The sequence below is a fragment of the Oncorhynchus gorbuscha genome, linkage group LG11 (genome assembly GCF_021184085.1).
Source record: "Oncorhynchus gorbuscha isolate QuinsamMale2020 ecotype Even-year linkage group LG11, OgorEven_v1.0, whole genome shotgun sequence".
In the NCBI taxonomy this organism is placed as follows: Eukaryota; Metazoa; Chordata; class Actinopteri; order Salmoniformes; family Salmonidae; genus Oncorhynchus; species Oncorhynchus gorbuscha.
Window position 1 is genome coordinate 16601116 of NC_060183.1, and position 18587 is coordinate 16619702.

The following is an 18587-nucleotide window of genomic DNA, read 5'->3' on the forward strand; positions in this document are numbered from 1 at the left end:
TGAAAAATGAAGGCCTCCTGTGCTGCTCTCTTTTAAAAGGGGACAGAGAGAGCAGTGGTGCTTCACTAGGGACTGAAAGAGCGGTGTGTTAGTTAAAGCACCGGCCCCGGAAGCGTGATATATTCAGCCACAGCTGTTTGATAGACTTCCACGCTCCTCCAGACAGAGCAGGGAGCCCACTGTAATCATTATACAGTGACTGCTTTTCAAAATACTTCTAGAATAATTTTCAACCAGGCTGAGGTATTTGATGAGGTTTTTCATTTATATTATTCAGTCCAGAGGTGGAAAAAATACTCAATTGTCATACTTGAGTAAAAGTAAAGATACCTTTTTATTATAAACTCAAGTGAAAGTAACCTAGTAAAATACTACTTGAGTAAAATTTCAAATATACTTAAGTACAGTGGTGGAAAAAATACTCAATTGTCGTACTTGAGTAAATGTACAAAGTGAAAGTAAATGCTACACATCAAATTCCTTATACTTAGCAAACCAGACAGCACATTTTCCAGGATCCAGTGCAGACCTTTTTCCATTTCTGGGTAACAATTCAGTACCTTAATGGGATTGTTTTCAAATAAAATGGTCAAAAAGAAACAAATAGCTTCTTAGCAAATAACAATTTTTCAAGCAAGATGTCACCAGGCAGGTCAAAACGCACAGTTTGTAGTGGTTAAGGTTCTGCATTTCAAGAAGGCAAAAATAGCTTAGCAGTAGTCTTTTGCAAATGAGTGTACAAAACATTAGGAACACCTGCTCTGCTATGATCCCTTATTGATGTCACTTGTTAAATCCACTTCAAACAATGTAGCTGAAAGGGAGGGGACAGGTTAAAGAAGGATTTTTAGGCCTTGAGACAATTGAGACATGGATTGCCTTTGAACAGGGTATGGTAGTCGGTGCCAAGAGCACCGGTTTGTGTCAAGAACAGCAACGCGGCTGGGTTTTTCACGCTCAACGGTTTCCCGTGTGTATCAAGAATGGTCCACCACCCAAAGAACATCCAGCCAACTTGACACAACTGTGGAAAGCATTGGAGTCGACATGGGCCAGCAGCCCTGTGCAATGCTTTCGACGCCTTGTAGAGTCCATTCCCCTGACAAATTGTGTCTGTGCAACTCAATATTAGAAAGATGTCCTTAATGTTTTGTACACTCGGTGTATATACAGTGCATTCAGAAAGTATTCAGACCTCTTCCCTTTTACCACATTCATGAAATATATTTTTTTTCTCAGCAATCTACACACAATACCCCATAATGACCAAACGAAAACAGGTTTTTCATTTTTTACAGATCTGGTGAAGTGTCCCAAAAATTGTCTCCAGTTTTGAAGGTCCCCAAGAACACAGTGGCCTCCATCCTTCTTAAATGTAAGAAGTTTGGAAACACAGAGACTCTCCCTAGAGCTGGCTGCTCGGCTAAATTGAGCAATCGGGGGAGAAGGGCCTTGGTCAGGGAGGTGACCAAGAACCCGATGGTCATTCTGACAGAGCTCCAGAGTTCCAGGAGATGGGAGAACCTTCCAGAAGAACAAACATCTCTGCAGCACTACTCCAATCAGACCTTTATGGTAGAGTGGCCAGATGGAAGCCACTCCTCAGTAAAAGGCACAGTAAAAGCCCGCTTGGAGTTTTCCAAAAGGCACCTAAAGGACTCTCAGGCCATGAGAAACCAGATTCTCTGGTCTGATGAAACCAAGATTGAATTATTTTGCCTGAATGCCAAGCGTCGCATCTGGAGAAGCATGGTGGTGGCAGCATCATGCTGTGGGGATGTTTTTCAGCGGCAGGGGCTGGGAGGATTGAGTCAGGTTTGAGGCAAAGATGAACGGAGCAAAGTACAGAGAGATCCTTGATGACAACCTGCTCCAGAGCTCAGGACCTCAGACTGGGGCGAAGGTTCACCTTCCAACAGGACAAAGACCCTAAGCACACAGCCAAGACCACACATGAGTGGCTTCAGGCAAAGTCTCTGAATGTCAATGAGTGGCCCAGCCAGAGCCCAGACTTGAACCCGATCTAACATCTCTCAAGAGACCTGAAAATAGCTGTGCAGCGACGCTCCCCATCTAACCTGACACAGTTTAAGAAGATCTGCAGAGAAAAATAGGACAAACTCTCAAAATACAGGTGTGCCAAGCTTGTAGAGTCATACCCAAGAAGACTCGAGGCTGTAATTGCTGCCAAAGGTGCTTCAACAAAGTACTAAGTAAAGGGTCTGATTACTTATGTAAATGTAATATTTCAGTTTTGTATTTTTAATACATTTGCAAACATTAAAAAAAAATAAGTGTTTGGTTTGTTATTATGGAGTATTGTATGTAGATTGATGAGGGACAGTGTGCTGGGCTCCTGGACCTAGTGTCCCATGCTGGCGTCCGTCCCATATCCTGCTCTGTCACTCTCCGTGTGGGAAGGTCCTTTATGCTAAGGCTACATCAGCCCCTGAGCCGTCCCTCCGCTGAGCACTCTTGATCACAGAACCGCCGCTGCTCTACGTCAGCCCGCTAAACTGCCAAAGACGGGCCATGTCTAGGCCAGATTTAGCTTCAGTAGGCTGAATTGTATCAATGCTGTGTTTCAGTGCACAAGGCTGTGATGTTCTAGTCACATGGTTTTATTGGGACATACAGTGTCCATATCACATCAGGTAGCAACAAAAGTCCAGGTAGTTTGTATGCTTTAATAGCCAATTCATATGTTGATAATGACTTCGATAATGACAGCTATTGATTTGGCTCTTCTAGTCTTGTCCCCTGAAGGTTTTGTTTCCATGTATCCTACGTTGCTTGTGGGAGACTCCTATTATAGTAGGGTGCTGTACATAAAACGTTGTGTGCAGACAGGCCACAGGGTGGCAGTGTTGGTCCAAGATGGGTGTGATGGCTGGTGAAGGCTATAGGCCTGCAGGCTGTGATAGGCATGTAGGGGAGTCACCATCGCCCTCATTCATGCTTCTCACATCTCAGATCCCCACCACCCATCCCCTTATCCTCACTTCCTCACTTTCGCTCACTGTCTTTTGCTCTCGCTCTCTCTCACACACACACACACACACACACACACACACACACACACACACACACACACACACACACACACACACACACACACACACACACACACACACACACACACACACACACACAAACAGCACTAACTCCAGGGCGTGGGAGAGGAGTATCTCCAGGGCGTGGGAGAGGAGTATCTCCAGGGCGTGGGAGAGGAGTATCTCCAGGGCGTGGGAGAGGAGTATCTCCAGGGCGTGGGAGAGGAGTATCTCCAGTGTGTCTGGTCAGACACCTCATTGTTCTCCGTATTGTTTCACACTATCTAGAGTTTCTTGGACTTTGTCTCTCTTATAAATAAAGCCACCAAGTTGGATGGCATTGGCAGTGCTTGGAAATTTTGCAGAGGAATATACACTGAAAATATGATCTTGTGTGTTTCCTCTGCAATGCACCTGTATTATCCACCTGCCTTCGTGGTTTTGTAAAATACAACAGACCATATCTGGTAGAGGATACCAAGTACAGAAGCAGCAAATATAGTTGTGTTTAATCCATCCAAGGTCAGAAACCTGGCCCCAAGTCCCTAACTATTTCCCTCCTCGGCAGCGTGCTGATGACCCAGAACCTCCCTTACTCCTCTGCATATCTCTTTCTCTCGCTCTCTCTTTTTCCCCCCAACATTCCTCCCAGATCCTCACAGAGAGACTGCCAGAAGCCAGCTCTTTTAATCCCTGCACTGATTCTCACATCAAAGCTCTCTGGGTCTCTCTTGGCCTAATGTTCCGAATGGGCTCTTGATTAGCCGGTAGAGGTGGCAGCCTCTAGGTGTCTTTGTTTTAGTCATTAGGCTAAGCGGAGGCTCAGTCAGCCTATTGTGTCGATACTAAATAGGTCATGTTTACTGTGCATTAGGGACCTGGAATGAACTGTGTGATTGATGGATGGATGGAATGGAAAGCCATACTAAAACCTATAGCGTACAATGGATCCCATCGCTGCACAAAACACACTCTGTAATGCACTCTGAAATAATGCATACGCTTAGCTCATTGTTCCCTATTTCAATGTATTGCCCCTTTATACTCTTATGAGAAGGATAGGAGAGCTAGCCTATGCTGTAATGGCTGTAAGGCAAAAACAACCTCCCATTATAAGCTTTATGGTGACACGTAGGTGAAAGGTGACGAATAGTGTTCTCTCCCTGTGAATAAGCGTGTGGATAAGTGTCTCCAGTGTATCTGCAGAGCAACCCCGCTGCCTCCTCCGTGTGGCCTCGAAAGCATACGCCTGTAGTCAGTGCTCTGACACAAGCAGGATTTACTCAGTGCGTGAGCGTAGCGCCGATTTAATCAGGCTCGTGATGGGCCTGACCTTTTCCTTCCACTTTACTGATACTGCTTGACAATGTCATTACCCTTCAGCTCACTCTCTCCTAGCCTCCGCCTCTGACACACACTGCCACAACACACACCAAGGCACTAAAAGGCTGATCTCTCATCTCCATTACTGTGGTAGACCTTTAGTGGTGGCTAGGACACAGCAAGGCCCATACAAAATTCTGCAACCTCAGTTTGCGTTTGATCATTTCTGTTTGAGAATGATATTGAATGTTTGGTTCAAACACTGTGGATAGTTGTCTTAACGCAGTGCGCTGGAGGAGGCTAGGCTGCTCTCTCAATAAGCCAGTCCTGGTCTGGTCTCTCCTCATGGCCCACCTGTTTTTTTAGCCCAGTGAGACAGCAGCCCAGAGCCAGGATGTCCGGGTGAGAACATTTGCCTCTCACTAAGGCCCCGATGAGTCAATGATGTTGACAGGGCCGACGCTGCTATGTAAAACTTTTAATGGGTCTTGTGCAGTTCATTTTGCCTCAATGGACTAAAACAGAACCACTCCTTCACCAAAACAGAGGTTCGGTGAGTCTCGAGGTTACATTGCTCATTAAGTTGTCACTTTGTGTCGTGCGTGGGGAACGACCGGGAGAGGTCATCTGAATGTTAATGTGATCACTCCACCAGACATCAATCCTTAAAGTAGACTCTCTCTCTCTGTGTCTCTTAATTAAATTTGCTTTATTTGCATGCCGTAACAATTGTACATATTGCCAAAGCTTACTTTGGAGATTTACAATTTTAACATAATTAAAATAATAATAATCAAAATTGTCAACGTGACAATAGTAACAACAATAATCAAGGGTCAAACTAACCATACATTGAACAATAACAATAAGCATAGAGGACATGTGCAGGTTGGTTGGTCTGTCAGACACTGTCCCTCATCTCATGGCAGGCAGCAATGTAGTGCGCTGCCAATCCCACAGCTCTCTGCGTCCTCCCCCAACAGGACGGGTAGCCTATTCTCATCAGAGAGGTCTTTGAAACATTGAATAAGGGTTCATTGTTTTATATTTTTGACATTTTGTCAGGAAATGCAGCTCTGTCTCAGATTCTGCTGTGGTGCAGTGGTTGCACAGCCTTTCCTCTATAGGGAGACAAGTTTTCCTGTGTCGACCCTTCTCAATGGCAAGGCTGTGCTCACTGACCCTGTACTTTGTCAAGCTTTTGATCAGTAGCTATGGTCAAATAGCTTGCTTGGGTTTCCCAATAAGTAATGTAGTTTTGTTTTGACTGTGTTGTAATTTGTTTTATTCTGATTTATTGGATGTTCTGCTCCTGATGCTTCAGTGTGTTTAGTAGAACAGGTTTGTGAACTCAGTCCCAGGACCAGCTGGATGAGGGGACTGAGGCTTCAGTGTGTTTAGTAGAACAGGTTTGTGAACTCAGCCCCAGGACCAGCTGGATGAGGGGACTGAGGCTTCAGTGTGTTTAGTAGAACAGGTTTGTAAACTCAGCCCCAGGACCAGCTGGATGAGGGGACTGAGGCTTCAGTGTGTTTAGTAGAACAGGTTTGTAAACTCAGCCCCAGGACCAGCTGGATGAGGGGACTGAGGCTTCAGTGTGTTTAGTAGAACAGGTTTGTGAACTCAGCCCCAGGACCAGCTGGATGAGGGGACTGAGGCTTCAGTGTGTTTAGTAGAACAGGTTTGTAAACTCAGCCCCAGGACCAGCTGGATGAGGGGACTGAGGCTTCAGTGTGTTTAGTAGAACAGGTTTGTAAACTCAGCCCCAGGACCAGCTGGATGAGGGGACTGAGGCTTCAGTGTGTTTAGTAGAACAGGTTTGTGAACTCAGCCCCAGGACCAGCTGGATGAGGGGACTGAGGCTTCAGTGTGTTAGTAGAACAGGTTTGTGAACTCAGCCCCAGGACCAGCTGGATGAGGGGACTGAGGCTTCAGTGTGTTTAGTAGAACAGGTTTGTGAACTCAGCCCCAGGACCAGCTGGATGAGGGGACTGAGGCTTCAGTGTGTTTAGTAGAACAGGTTTGTGAACTCAGCCCCAGGACCAGCTGGATGAGGGGACTGAGGCTTCAGTGTGTTAGTAGAACAGGTTTGTGAACTCAGCCCCAGGACCACTTGGATGAGGGGACTCCTTTCTTTGATCAGCTCTTGACATTACAGGGCTTGGTAATGATATGAGAGGGGGTCACTGTATTTTAGATGTTTCCTAATCTTAATTGCTCTTTTTTGAGGTTTTATTATAAGTGGATATTTGCCTAATTCTGCCCTGCATACATTGGTTGTAGTTTTCCTCTGGACATGTAGGAGAATCTTACAGAACTCTCCATGCATGGTTTCAATTGGGTGTTTGTCCCATTGGGTGAAATCTTGCTTTGCAAGCGGACACTCCTCACTGCTATAAAGTGCTATTGGTTCAATGACACATTCAATTTGTTTAAGCCAAATGTTAATAGGTATTTAAATTAGAATGTGTTTTTTAATGGCGTAGAATGCCCTGCGTGCTTTCTCTCTACATTCACTGCTTCATTTAAGGTGTCTAGTTGAGCTCATTTTTAAACCTAAGTAATTGTAGTGTGTAGTACTCTATATATTTTGTACCAATTTATAACTTTGGTCCAATTCCCTGAGATCTGGATCTTCTCTGGAAATCATTAGTTTTGTCTTTTGGGGGTTTACTGCCAGGGCCCAAGTCTGGCAGTACTGCTCTAGCAGGTCCAGGCTCTGCTGAAGGCCATGTGCTCTGGGTGACAGCAGGCACATGTCATCTGCGAAGAGCAGGTGTTTAACCTCTGAATTGTGGAGGATTTTAGCGGAGTATTTTTCTAGAATAGTGGCCAATTCATTGATGTAAATATTGAAGAGTGCAGGTCTCAGATTGCAACCCTGGCGAAGGCCCTACCCATGGTTAAAGAATTCTGTTATTTTCTTTCCTATTTTGATGCTGCACGTATTGCCAGTATACATTGTTCTGGTACACGTTTACCGCCAGAAACCTGTTTTCCTGGTCCATTTCGCTGTCCTCAAAAATATGTATTTGCCTTCCCTTGCAGATGCCTTTCTTTGTTGAGTAGCTGAAATGCCTGGTTACAGCGGTATGCCAGGCAATAGCATGGTCTGTGTAAAATAACAGGTTTGTAACAGTCCTGTTGTGTGAGCAGTCTACAAACAAAGTTTGCTTCTGTGATTTTGATTTCTGATGAAAATGTAAAAAAGGGGCGGGAAAGTCTGTTGCTGCTGCTTCTAGCTCCAACCAGTAAACAATTGGAGCTAGCCAGTAAGCTAGCTGACACATTTGAATTTAGCTAGCTGGCACGATTTAAGATTGACAGTCAGTGTGCTCTTTTAACTCAATCTTCCTCCTGTGTTGAGCTTCAGTTGTACAAATTGATTACCTCTATATGTTTTGGTAGTTTTAATGTTTTTAATCTCACTCTTAACAGCTGTCTGTCTCTGTCTCTCTCTCTCTGCAGTTCCTGCCTATTCAGTAACTGTCACACGCCATTGGTGAGGCGATCCTCCTGAAATATTGATGAGGGAGAAGTGTGTTCTCTCACTCCAACAGTCCAATAATCATATTTATGGCTGTGGATTTCTCTGGTGTGTGTGTGTGTGTCACAGAATATAGTCATATTTTGAGGGTCGTTTCACTCTAACAGCTGTGTCCATCAATTGAAACAAACATTGATGAGAGAGGGAGAAGGGTGCCCTCTCCCTCACACAGTCCAATAACCACTTTCTAATGCTGTGGATTTCGCTGGTGTGCGTTAATACATGTGTGTGTGTGTGTGACTCCCAACAGTTGGGTCACATTTTGAGGGTGGTTTCACTCCAACAGCTGTGGTCATGAAGCGAAACATGGAAGCAGCTTTACAGGCTGCTTTTAAATTAAGTCCAGATTGGGGAGGCATGAAATAATAGATTTAAACTAGCTCAGGATTTCAATTCCCATCAGCCCTGAGATATTTCCAGTCTGGGCAGTTATATAACAAGTGGAGTGGTACAAGATGGAATGGTTATACTGGGTCACAAAATTGTAATAAAAAATAAAAAAAACTTTTGACCAGCTCTACTCCCACTGTCTCCTGCGGGAACCCTTGATGACCAGACTTGTCTATGTCAGGACGTACAATGCAGGTTGTGTCGTGTCTTTACTATCATTAAATTGAAGACTTCGTTTTTATCAAAGATTCTCTGTAATTAGTATTACGCGATCAAACTGATTAATCATGTAACTGTAATTAACTAGGAAGTCAGGTCACCAAGGAAAATATTCATATTACAAAGTTATAATTTCCTAAATAACTTTTCAGATATTTTCATATCTGATCCATAGTCTTCTGATTAATTAATGATTTACTTTACCTCACGTTAGTCTCATTCCAAACGTTGTAAATTGTTGGTTATCTGCATGAACCCAGTCTTCACTATGAGTCATCCATACATCAATTGTCTTAAATCATGTATTTATTACTAACTAAGTAATTCACAGAAATGCATAAACAAACAAATTCAATATTGTTACAAGAAATGATATGTGAATATGCCCTAGTGGGCTAAACCGGCATCGCGGCTTGGTGGACAAAACGGGGAGTGGGGGTCAGCTGAGAAGTCACTACAGAGTTGATAATTATAACAATTGGAATGCTAATCCTTTGCACCTGAACGCTAACTCATTCGGGAACAATTGCAATCAATATATATATTTACGCTCAGTGTGTCATCTTGATCACTGTTGAAAAGTTGTTTCTTTTGTAGAATTCTCTCTCGGTTAGAGGGGATAGTTCAGAGCGACATTCATTCATGTTGTTGTAGAATGGATGTTTCGGCGGTTGTCTTTCTTCGAGTTCAATTATACTGGATTCCTAGCTGCAGACTAGTAATTAATATCAAAGACTTGCTCTTATTCTGTCGGTGTCGATAGTCTAAGAGTTTAACCACATAGTATGGTTAAAAGATTCAGCAATGGTCTAAAACCTTTGTCCCCTCGTAATGGAGGAAAACATGGTCTACTTGAGAATCTCTCAAAGTTGGGTTTTATTTGGAATTGCAGAAAAGGGGCTGTCCCAAGATGACTGGGCTCATGGGCAGTCCTCTGCTTTAGTTCAACACAAAAGGGAATTGGAGTTTCCTTCATTAAACAGTCCAAAATCACATTACACAATTTTACAAGCAGTATCATACTCACTCATTCATCTTATACAACAATTAGATGTAAACCTCATATCTGAGGCTATTATATAAACAGCGTTATGGTAATGTGGCCACACCGTCTCCCAGTGGGCTTCCCCAAGTTGTAACAAACGGACCAGTTCGTAGCTGGATTCTTCACCCATCTTTTATACCTTCTCCGGAACATGACATTTGTTCAGACCTCAAGTTCTGTGAGGTGGAAGAAATTCCTTTGTTCTCTATGAAACTTAACTCTCTCTCTCTATACTGTGTGGCCATGAGGCAGGGTCTTCTCCTTAGGAATTTACGACCTCTCTGACTACAGTAGCCTAGTTGAAGGAGGCAAGGGGGAGTCAGGGAGAGGGGGGATGGGGCTGGTTTTACCCAAAGAGGGCAACGTCATGACAGTTGGGTCAGGTGTTATCCGCTGACGGATAGAATACTCTATTACGGTATTCATACTGATACGGACGAGTCTTTAGGCCAGCATAGTATTGGTTAAATTCCATCTACTTATCGATTCAATATAAAAGTTAGAAATCTGTGTGGAGGAAATAATCAAGCTCATATCTGCCCGTTGAGCAGCGTTCTCATAAATGTGCAGCTGTATGAAAGAAAAGGCCTTGTTTACAAGGTCTTCACAGATTGCATTTGTGGAACTCTGCTCTGCCATTGTACTTTGCCCGCCGGTTGGAGAAGCCACTCCATTGTGAGAATAAAAATGAACCCTGCAATATGAAATGAATGTTTGCAAAAAGGCCAAAACACATAGACAGAAAGTTGTACACTCTAAAAAAGACACACACACACACACACACACACAAGCAATTGAAGAGGAAATAACAAGGCTACTCTCTAAACCAGGTTGTGGACTTCTTTTGAATAGGATGCTCTAATGAAATCATGGGGAGGGGGAATTGGGCCTAGTAGAAGTGGTATAAAGATACTCAGTGTGCCAGCCAAGCTGTCTTGCATCAATTGAGGAAGGACAGATAAAGTGTACCGGATCCAGAACAAAGAACACACATCTCATAGTGTAGGCCAACCTGGCCATCCGGCTCAAAGGACCAGAATTCTCCAAAGACCGGAATTGGGTGAAATGGAGTTCAATGAAAGCCTCTGCTGGCGGGAGGCCTTTCGAGATTTGTTTCTAGATCGGTTTCATGGGTACGAGCTAGGCATGGGTGATATACAGTTTGTACTGTATACCGACTGGGGTGTTTAGACATACCAACAGTCCTTGTTGCCTAAATTGTTTTGTGCTAAATAAATAGATAATATTACATTTTCTTTATTTTGAGGTAATGGTGTCCATCTTGTGCACTTCTGGTAATAGTATATACCCCGGTATGGTACAGAAACGGTATGACGGTATGCAAATATGCATAACCCTAGTACAAGTGGGAGATCTTAAAGGGACAGCACCCAATTGTCATTCACAGCTCAAACTCGGGTGAGCCTTTTAATACTTATCCCATCACTTGAATAATGTTTACATACTGCTTGACTAATTTCATATGTATATACTGTATTCTATTCTACTGTATTTTAGTCAATGCCACTCCGACATTGCTCATCCTAATATTGATATATTTCTTAATTCCATTGTTTTACTTTTAGATTTGTGTGTATTGTTATGAATTGTTAGATATTACTGCACTGTTGGAGCTAGGATCACAAGCATTTCACTACACCAGCAATAACATCTGCTGAATATGTCTGTATTGATGTGATTAAACTATTTAATGCAACTGCTGTGTCAGATTTTTAAAAAAACTTTATGGAAAAAGCATAATCTGAGAACGGCGCTCAAAGCCCAATCCAGCCAGAGAAATATCCTCCATTTTGGAGTCAACAGAAGTTAGAAATAACACCACAAATATTCACTTACCATTGATGATCTTCATCAGAAGGCACTCCCAGGAATCCCAGTTTGACAATAAATGACTGCTTTGTTCCATAAAGTCCATCATTTATGTCCAAATAGCCACTTGTTAGCGTGTTCAGCCCAGTAATCCATCTTCATGAGGCGCACTTCATGAGGCGCACTTCGTCCAGACAAAAACTCAAAGTTCCGTTACAGGTTGTAGAAACAAGTCAAACAATGTATGGAATCAATCTTTAGGATGTTTTTAACATAAAACATCAATTAGCTTCCTACCGGAGAATTCCTATGTCTAATGAAAAGCACTGGAACGAGAGGTAACTCTGTCGGGAGCGCGCGTCACGAGCTTGAGACACTCTGCCAGACCACTGACTCAAACAGGTCTCATGAGCCCCTACTTTATAGTAGAACCCTCATTCAAGTTTCTAAAGACGGTTGACATCTAGTGGAAGCCGTAGGAAGTGCAACTTTATCCATATCCCACTGTGTAATCGGTAGGTCAAGCTTTGAAAAACTACTAACTTCAGATATCCCACTTCCTGGTTGGATTTTTCACAGGTTTTCGCCTGCCTTATGAGTTCTGTTATACTCACAGACATCATTCAAACAGTTTTAGAAACTTCAGAGTGTTTTCTATCCAATACTAATAATAATATGCATATATTAGCATCTGAGACCGAGTAGGAGGCAGTTCACACTGGGAACGCTATTCATCCAAAAGTGAAAATGCTGCCCCCTATCCCAAAAGAGTTCAAGTGCAGCCAATACTGTGAATTAGTTACTTTGAGAGGTCAGAATCACAATGACATTTATTCGCCAATTACATTTACACACAAATCCGGGATACTCAAATGAATATGATATTTTATGTTTGGTATGGTTACATATATTATATTATTACATAAGACAAAAAGTAGGGTGAATGGGTGGGCATATAACGCAAACGTCTAGCAGCCCAAAGGTTGAGAGTTTGAATCTCATCATGGACAACTTTACACAATCAATGGTCGTTTTGTTCGATAAAGTCCTTTTATATCACAAAAATTTTAGTTTTATTTGGCACGTTTGATTCAGAAATACACCTGTTCCAACTTGCCCAACATGCCTATAATGAATGCTAAAAGTTACCTGTAAACTTCGTCCAAACATTTCAAACAACGTTTCTAATCCAACCTCATGTACCCTAATATTTAAATAATCGATACAATTTCAGACGGAATAAACTGTTTTCAATACCTGAGGAAAACAACGAGGAGCGCGTACTCATTCACGCGCACCAAAAGACTATAGAGTCCATCCGAGTGACACTTAGAAAAAATATGAATACTTCTTAATAAAAAATGAAAAAACATTGAACAATTTCTAAAGACCGTTAACACCTAGTGGAAGCCATAGGAACTGCAATCTGGGTCCTAATAATTAGGCTTTCCCATAGAAAAGAATTGGAAAGTCCAATGATCTCAAAAAAAGAATTCCTGGAAGGATTGTCATTGGGTTTTTGCCTGCTATACTGTTATACTCACAAACATTATTTTAACAGTTTTAAAAACTTTAGTGTATTCTATCCAATACTACCATGCATATGCATATCCTAGCTTCTGGGCCTGAGTAACAGGCAGTTTACTTTGGGCACCTCAGTCATCCAAACTTCCGAATACTGCCCCTAGCCTTAAAAAGTTAACCTAACTCCTAAAATTAACCTTAACCCCTAACCTGGCTAATGTTAGCAAGCTAGCTAATGTTAGCCACATAGCTAGAATTGGTAACATATCATATGTTTTGCAAATTCGTAACATATATATATATAGTAGGTTTTTCAAATTCGTAACATATTGTGCATTTTGCAAATTCATAATATATAATACACATTTTAAGTCGTAGCATTCACTACATGACCAAAAGTATGTGGACACATGCTTGTCGAACATCTCATTCCAAAAATCATGGGCATTAATATGGAGTTGGTCACCCCTTTGCTGCTATAACAGCCTACACTCTTCTGGGCAGAGGTTGTAACATTGCTGTAGGGATTTGCTTCCATCCAGCCATGAGCATTACTGAGGTTGGGCACTGATGTTGGGCAATTAGGCCTGGCTCGCAGTCAGTGTTCCAGTTCATCCCAAAGGTGTTCGTTGGGGTTGAGGTCAGGTCTCTGTGCAGGTCAGTCAAGTTCTTCCACAACAATCTTGACAAAGCCTTTCTGTATGAACCTCGCTTTGTGCACAGGGACATTTTCACAAAGTTGGGAGCACAATTGGGATTAGCCCTGGACTTTGACTTGGCCATTCCAAAACTTCAAATTGTTGCCTTTTAACCATATTTATGTAGACTTGATTGTGTGTTTATGATAATTGTCTTGCTGCATGACCCAGCTGTGCTTTAGCTCACAGATGGCTGGCCTGACATTCCCCTGTAGAATCCTCTGATACAGAATTCTCTAAGGTTCTTTCTGTGGAATGCAGTGTTTGGTTTTTGCCAGGCATAATGGGACCCATGTCATCCAAAAAGTTATACTTTTCACTCATCTGTCAATAGAACATTTCCAAGAGTCTTGAATATCATCCAGGTGCTTTTTGGCTAACTTGAGTCAACTTATTGCAGCTTCAACAACACGGACAGGGCAATAAACACTTGATGTTTTGTGGTGGTCACAGCAGCAGGGAGGAGAGAGAAACAACGGGTGCTAGTCAGACTGTCACTGGCTGTATTTTTTAAATAAATGATCCCGGCCCTGCACAATCAAGTCAATTGCGGTCGTTCGCCCTCTAGTCATTTGTGTGTCTAATTATATATAAACAAATATATATATATATATATATATATATATATATGCACATTTTAAAAAATGTTGACCAATCAATTGGTTGAAAGAGCATACGGCTCTCGGTCGACAAAGATTTTTTTGGTCAGAGACAGCCTCACAATACTGTATGTTGTGAGTTACTTTAGCCTTTAACCAAATCTCTCTGTTACCCCAGCGTGAGTTTTTGTTTTATGCGTGTGATGCCAGAATGCATTCACTGTTCCCAAATGTGATTGTCACGCAGCAGGACAGTTAACCCACGCTGCCCTCAAACCAAGGCATGCCTGCTAATTATCTATAGGCTGTGTTTCAACTTGTCAATTTCTAAATTGTATTTTCTAACAGCAGATTGAATTGAGGTGTTTTCCACCGCCTCATTAATTTACATAGAAGTTGCCAATTTCCCTGTTACAGATCGTTTACGTTTGAGACATTACTGAGCAGGACAAGCACAACATTTTTCCTCCCTGGCAGATTTTCCGGGTGGCTCCCGCATTGCCTTCACTACTAATAATAACATTGGACGTGTGCGTTCCAATCAAAGTAAGTGGCTTATTACGTTATCATTTAAAGTTTCTGTATATCGTGTTGTTTTTACTGTAGCACACCATATGTATGTATGTATGTATGTATGTATGTATGTATGTATGTATGTATGTATGTATGTATGTATGTATGTATGTATGTATGTATGTATGTATGTATGTATGTATGTATGTATGTATGTATGTATGTATGTATGTATGTATGTATGTATGTATGTATGTATGTATGTATGTATGTATGTACAGTTGAAGTCGGAAGTTTACATATACCTTAGCCAAATACATTTAAACTCAGTTTTTCACAACTCCTGACACTTAATCCTAGTAAAAATTCTGGTACACCACTTTATTTTAACCTGTGAAATGTCAGAATAATAGTAGAGAGAATGATTTATTTCAGCTTTTTATTTTTTTCATCACATTCCCTGTGGGTCAGAAGTTTACATACACTCAATTAGTATTTGCCTTTAAATTGTTTAAATGTAGAATTGCCTTTAAATTGTTTAACTTCGGTCAAACATTTTGTGTAGCCTTCCACAAGTTTCCCACAATAAGTTGGGTAAATTTTGGCCCATTCCTCTTGACAGAGATGGTGTAATTGAGTCAGGTTTGTAAGCCTCCTTGCTCGCACACGCTTTTTCAGTTCTGCACACACGTTTTTATATGGGATTGAGGTCAGGGCTTTGTGATGGCCACTCCAATACCTTGACTTTGTTGTCCTTAAGCCATTTTGCCACAACTTTGGAAGTATGCTTGGGGTCATTGTCCATTTGGAAGACCCATTTGCGACCAAGCTTTAACTTCCTGACTTGATGTCTTGAGATGTTGCTTCAATATATCCACATAATTTCCCTTCCTCACGATGCTATCTATTTTGGGAAGTGCACCAGTCCCTTCTGCAGCAATTCACCCCCACAACATGATGCTGCCACGGTTGGGATGGTGTTCTTCGGCTTGCAAGCCTCCCCCCTTTTTCCTCCAAACATATAGCCAAAGAGTTCTATTTTTGTTTAATCAGACCAGAGGACATTTCTCCAAAATATGATCTTTGTCCCCATGTACAGTTGCAAACCGTAGTCTGGCTTTTTTTTATGGGGGTTTTGGAGCAGTGGGTTTTTCCTTGCCGATTGGCCTTTCAGGTTATGTCAATATAGGACTTGTTTTACCGTGGATATAGATACTACCTGTTTCCTCCAGCATCTTCACAAGGTCCTTTGCTGTTGTTCTGGGATTGATTTTCATTTTTTGATTTTCATTTTTTAAAGGTTGTACTGATTATGATGAGTTTATGCTAAGCTAATGCCCAGCCATGTGTGGCGCCATGTTTGTTGGCATCATACTATGCATTTTGGTTGTCACGTGAACGTCTGTCAGACCAACGTTGTTATTACAAAACTAGGTGAATTGATGGTTCACGCATCTTTCGTGTAAACTTCAAGAAGCGAATGATGGTAGACTATGACACCCCTTCAACCTGCATACTGCAAACAGACCCAACTCATCTTGTAACCTCTTTGGTTGACGCGAAAAAACAAACATGGCGGCACGCACAAACTACCCATTGTCAAATTACTTTCGATTTTTGTGTTTTACTCAATTATTTCCATCACTGGTGAGGTCACTCATTATATGAGGAATTGTAAATAGTCATTACTATTATCTATTTCCTATTATGGTTTCTGTCAGCCTAGAGCTAGTTAAATATGACCGCTTGTGTTAGGTTACTCTTTCCTCAGCGTTATGACTAATGTAGCCTACATTTTCCAGTTTGAGAATTGTGTTCCGCTCTCGCTACTTCTGTCAATGTCTGGACATTGCACCCCAAAATAAACTGCTCACATTGTGGACATAACATTGTATAAACTGTGTTTGTGCTAAATGTTTCTGTGGCCAGCTCAAACGCTGACTGTTGTGTCAATCGTAACTGGACATTCTAAATAAGTGTTCTAATCACACCCGTTTGAGCATATCGCTGCAGGGACCACTGTAGAATGTGTTTGTGTGTTCGTACGTGTCAAAGGGTTAAGAGCTGTATCAGTGAGATGCTTCAAGTACCAGGCAGTTCCACATAGAGGTTGAGTGTCTGTCTATAGCTCTGATGAGAAGTGAGCCGGCCGCCAGCGATAGGGCTGCTTATGGAATCCGAGATCCCTAAAACTGTAGCTAACTTAAACCTTTGCCATTGATCTCTCCTCGGAGCTCCTGTGTTGTTGTTTTTTTCTAGCAGAAGATAAGGCTGTAATGTCTTGCTATGGATGGATGGGCGTCTGCCATGGGGAAATGTCATTTCCCAGGAGCGATGTGCTGTGACTAAGCCCTAAGAGAAGGCAGGGGGCCAGAGCAAAAAGAAAATGGGCCAGAAGATAACCTCACTGTTTATGGACTACGGAGACAGAGCGATTCTCTCATGGCCAAGGATTGGTTGTTGTTTCTCTCTCTCTCTCGCTCCCGCTTGAAGTTCCTCCATCCCACCGTTTGTCTAAAATGTGCTTCTCTTCGATAGAATTTTCTCACTCCGACAGATATATTCCTGTATCCTAGTTTTTTGGTCAATAAGTAACCATTTTCAACCGATTTCTTAAGGGTCATTCATTTAAAAAAAGGCCCAAGCAATTTATTTTCACATTTTTGTTTACCTTTTGTTGCTAAAGATTTGAACATATTGATTTAAACTTGTACATTGGCTTTGACTTGCCATTTTAATGTATAAAAAAGAATGGCATAGATTGGCGCTTTCAAAAGAAAACTGTCTCACTCTAATGGAAGTAGTTTTAGCCCATACATTATTGAACAAGAGAGCAGTTAATTTTTTTATATAATAAATTACCATGGAATTCGGTCTTTCAATCTCGTTCTTCAATGACATTTTTCCCTTTTGAAGAAGATGAACTCCACTTTCATATGGTTTATCTTCTGTTATTGTAAGAAAATAAAAAACCTGATGCCTCATACTGAATAATCTCTCTCTCTCTCGCTCTGTCTCCATCCCTAGGACATACTCAACAACCTGGACAACCTGGAGTCTGGGTGTGACCTGGATGACGATGACCTCATGCTGGACGATGACCTCCCTGCGCATGGCTCCTTGCACAGTGGTGAGTGTGGTTTGTCTCTAGACACTGATGTCAGCACTGTTTTTGATCAAGGTTAGGTTAGGTGGAGGGTAAGCTGACCCTAGATCTGTGCCAACGGGCAACTTAGTTCTACCAGGGGACTGAACAAGGAAAAGGGGACTGAACAAGGAGAGTGCTGTGCTGTCAGACTACACAGCAATGACCTCACAGTCTAATGGTCATGTGTTGAATGGCATTAAAATGAGCATAAGGCCATGTCAAGCCTCCCAATCTGCCCTCCTTCCTGTTTGACTGACATAGTTGGAGTGAGGAGGTCATCACCCCTGTAAAAGGGAGAGGAGTCCTATAGCAGGATTCCTTATAGGCATGAAATCCGTACAGGTAAGGGAAGGCCTTAGTTTTCTATTTTGTACTGTACACTCCCGTGACAGGAAAACCCCCAAACATCAACAGCACTTTTAGTCTTCCCCTTGTAGCCGTCCGATCAAGGCTCTTCAGTCATCTCCAGCCTCCTGCCTGCCAGTGAGTTCACACAGACAGACTAGGACGGTGTAGTTTTCAAAGCAACCAATTCACGCTCTACCTCAGGTTATTTATTTGAAGATCTGTTTGTGTGGCATAGCCGTCTCGTTTTGAACCGTAATCGTGGGTGAAAGAAGAATGCGTGTCTTCAGGGAACCCAGACACAACAGAGGCTAAAGCAATGCAGAGAGGGATGAGTTCTTAGTTGCCTTACT

At 42.2% G+C, this 18587-nt stretch overlaps 1 protein-coding gene across 4 annotated transcripts in view; it reads left to right on the forward strand.

Annotated features, from left to right (window-relative positions):
* Positions 1-18587, forward strand: part of ccser2b (coiled-coil serine-rich protein 2b) — a 132100-nt gene that overhangs the window by 44250 nt on the left and 69263 nt on the right. For all 4 annotated transcript variants that reach the window (XM_046368704.1, XM_046368705.1, XM_046368706.1 and 1 more), the window contains exon 4: positions 17769-17871. In XM_046368704.1, coding sequence (XP_046224660.1) covers positions 17769-17871 — 103 coding nt within the window. The remainder of the gene's footprint in view (positions 1-17768; positions 17872-18587) is intronic.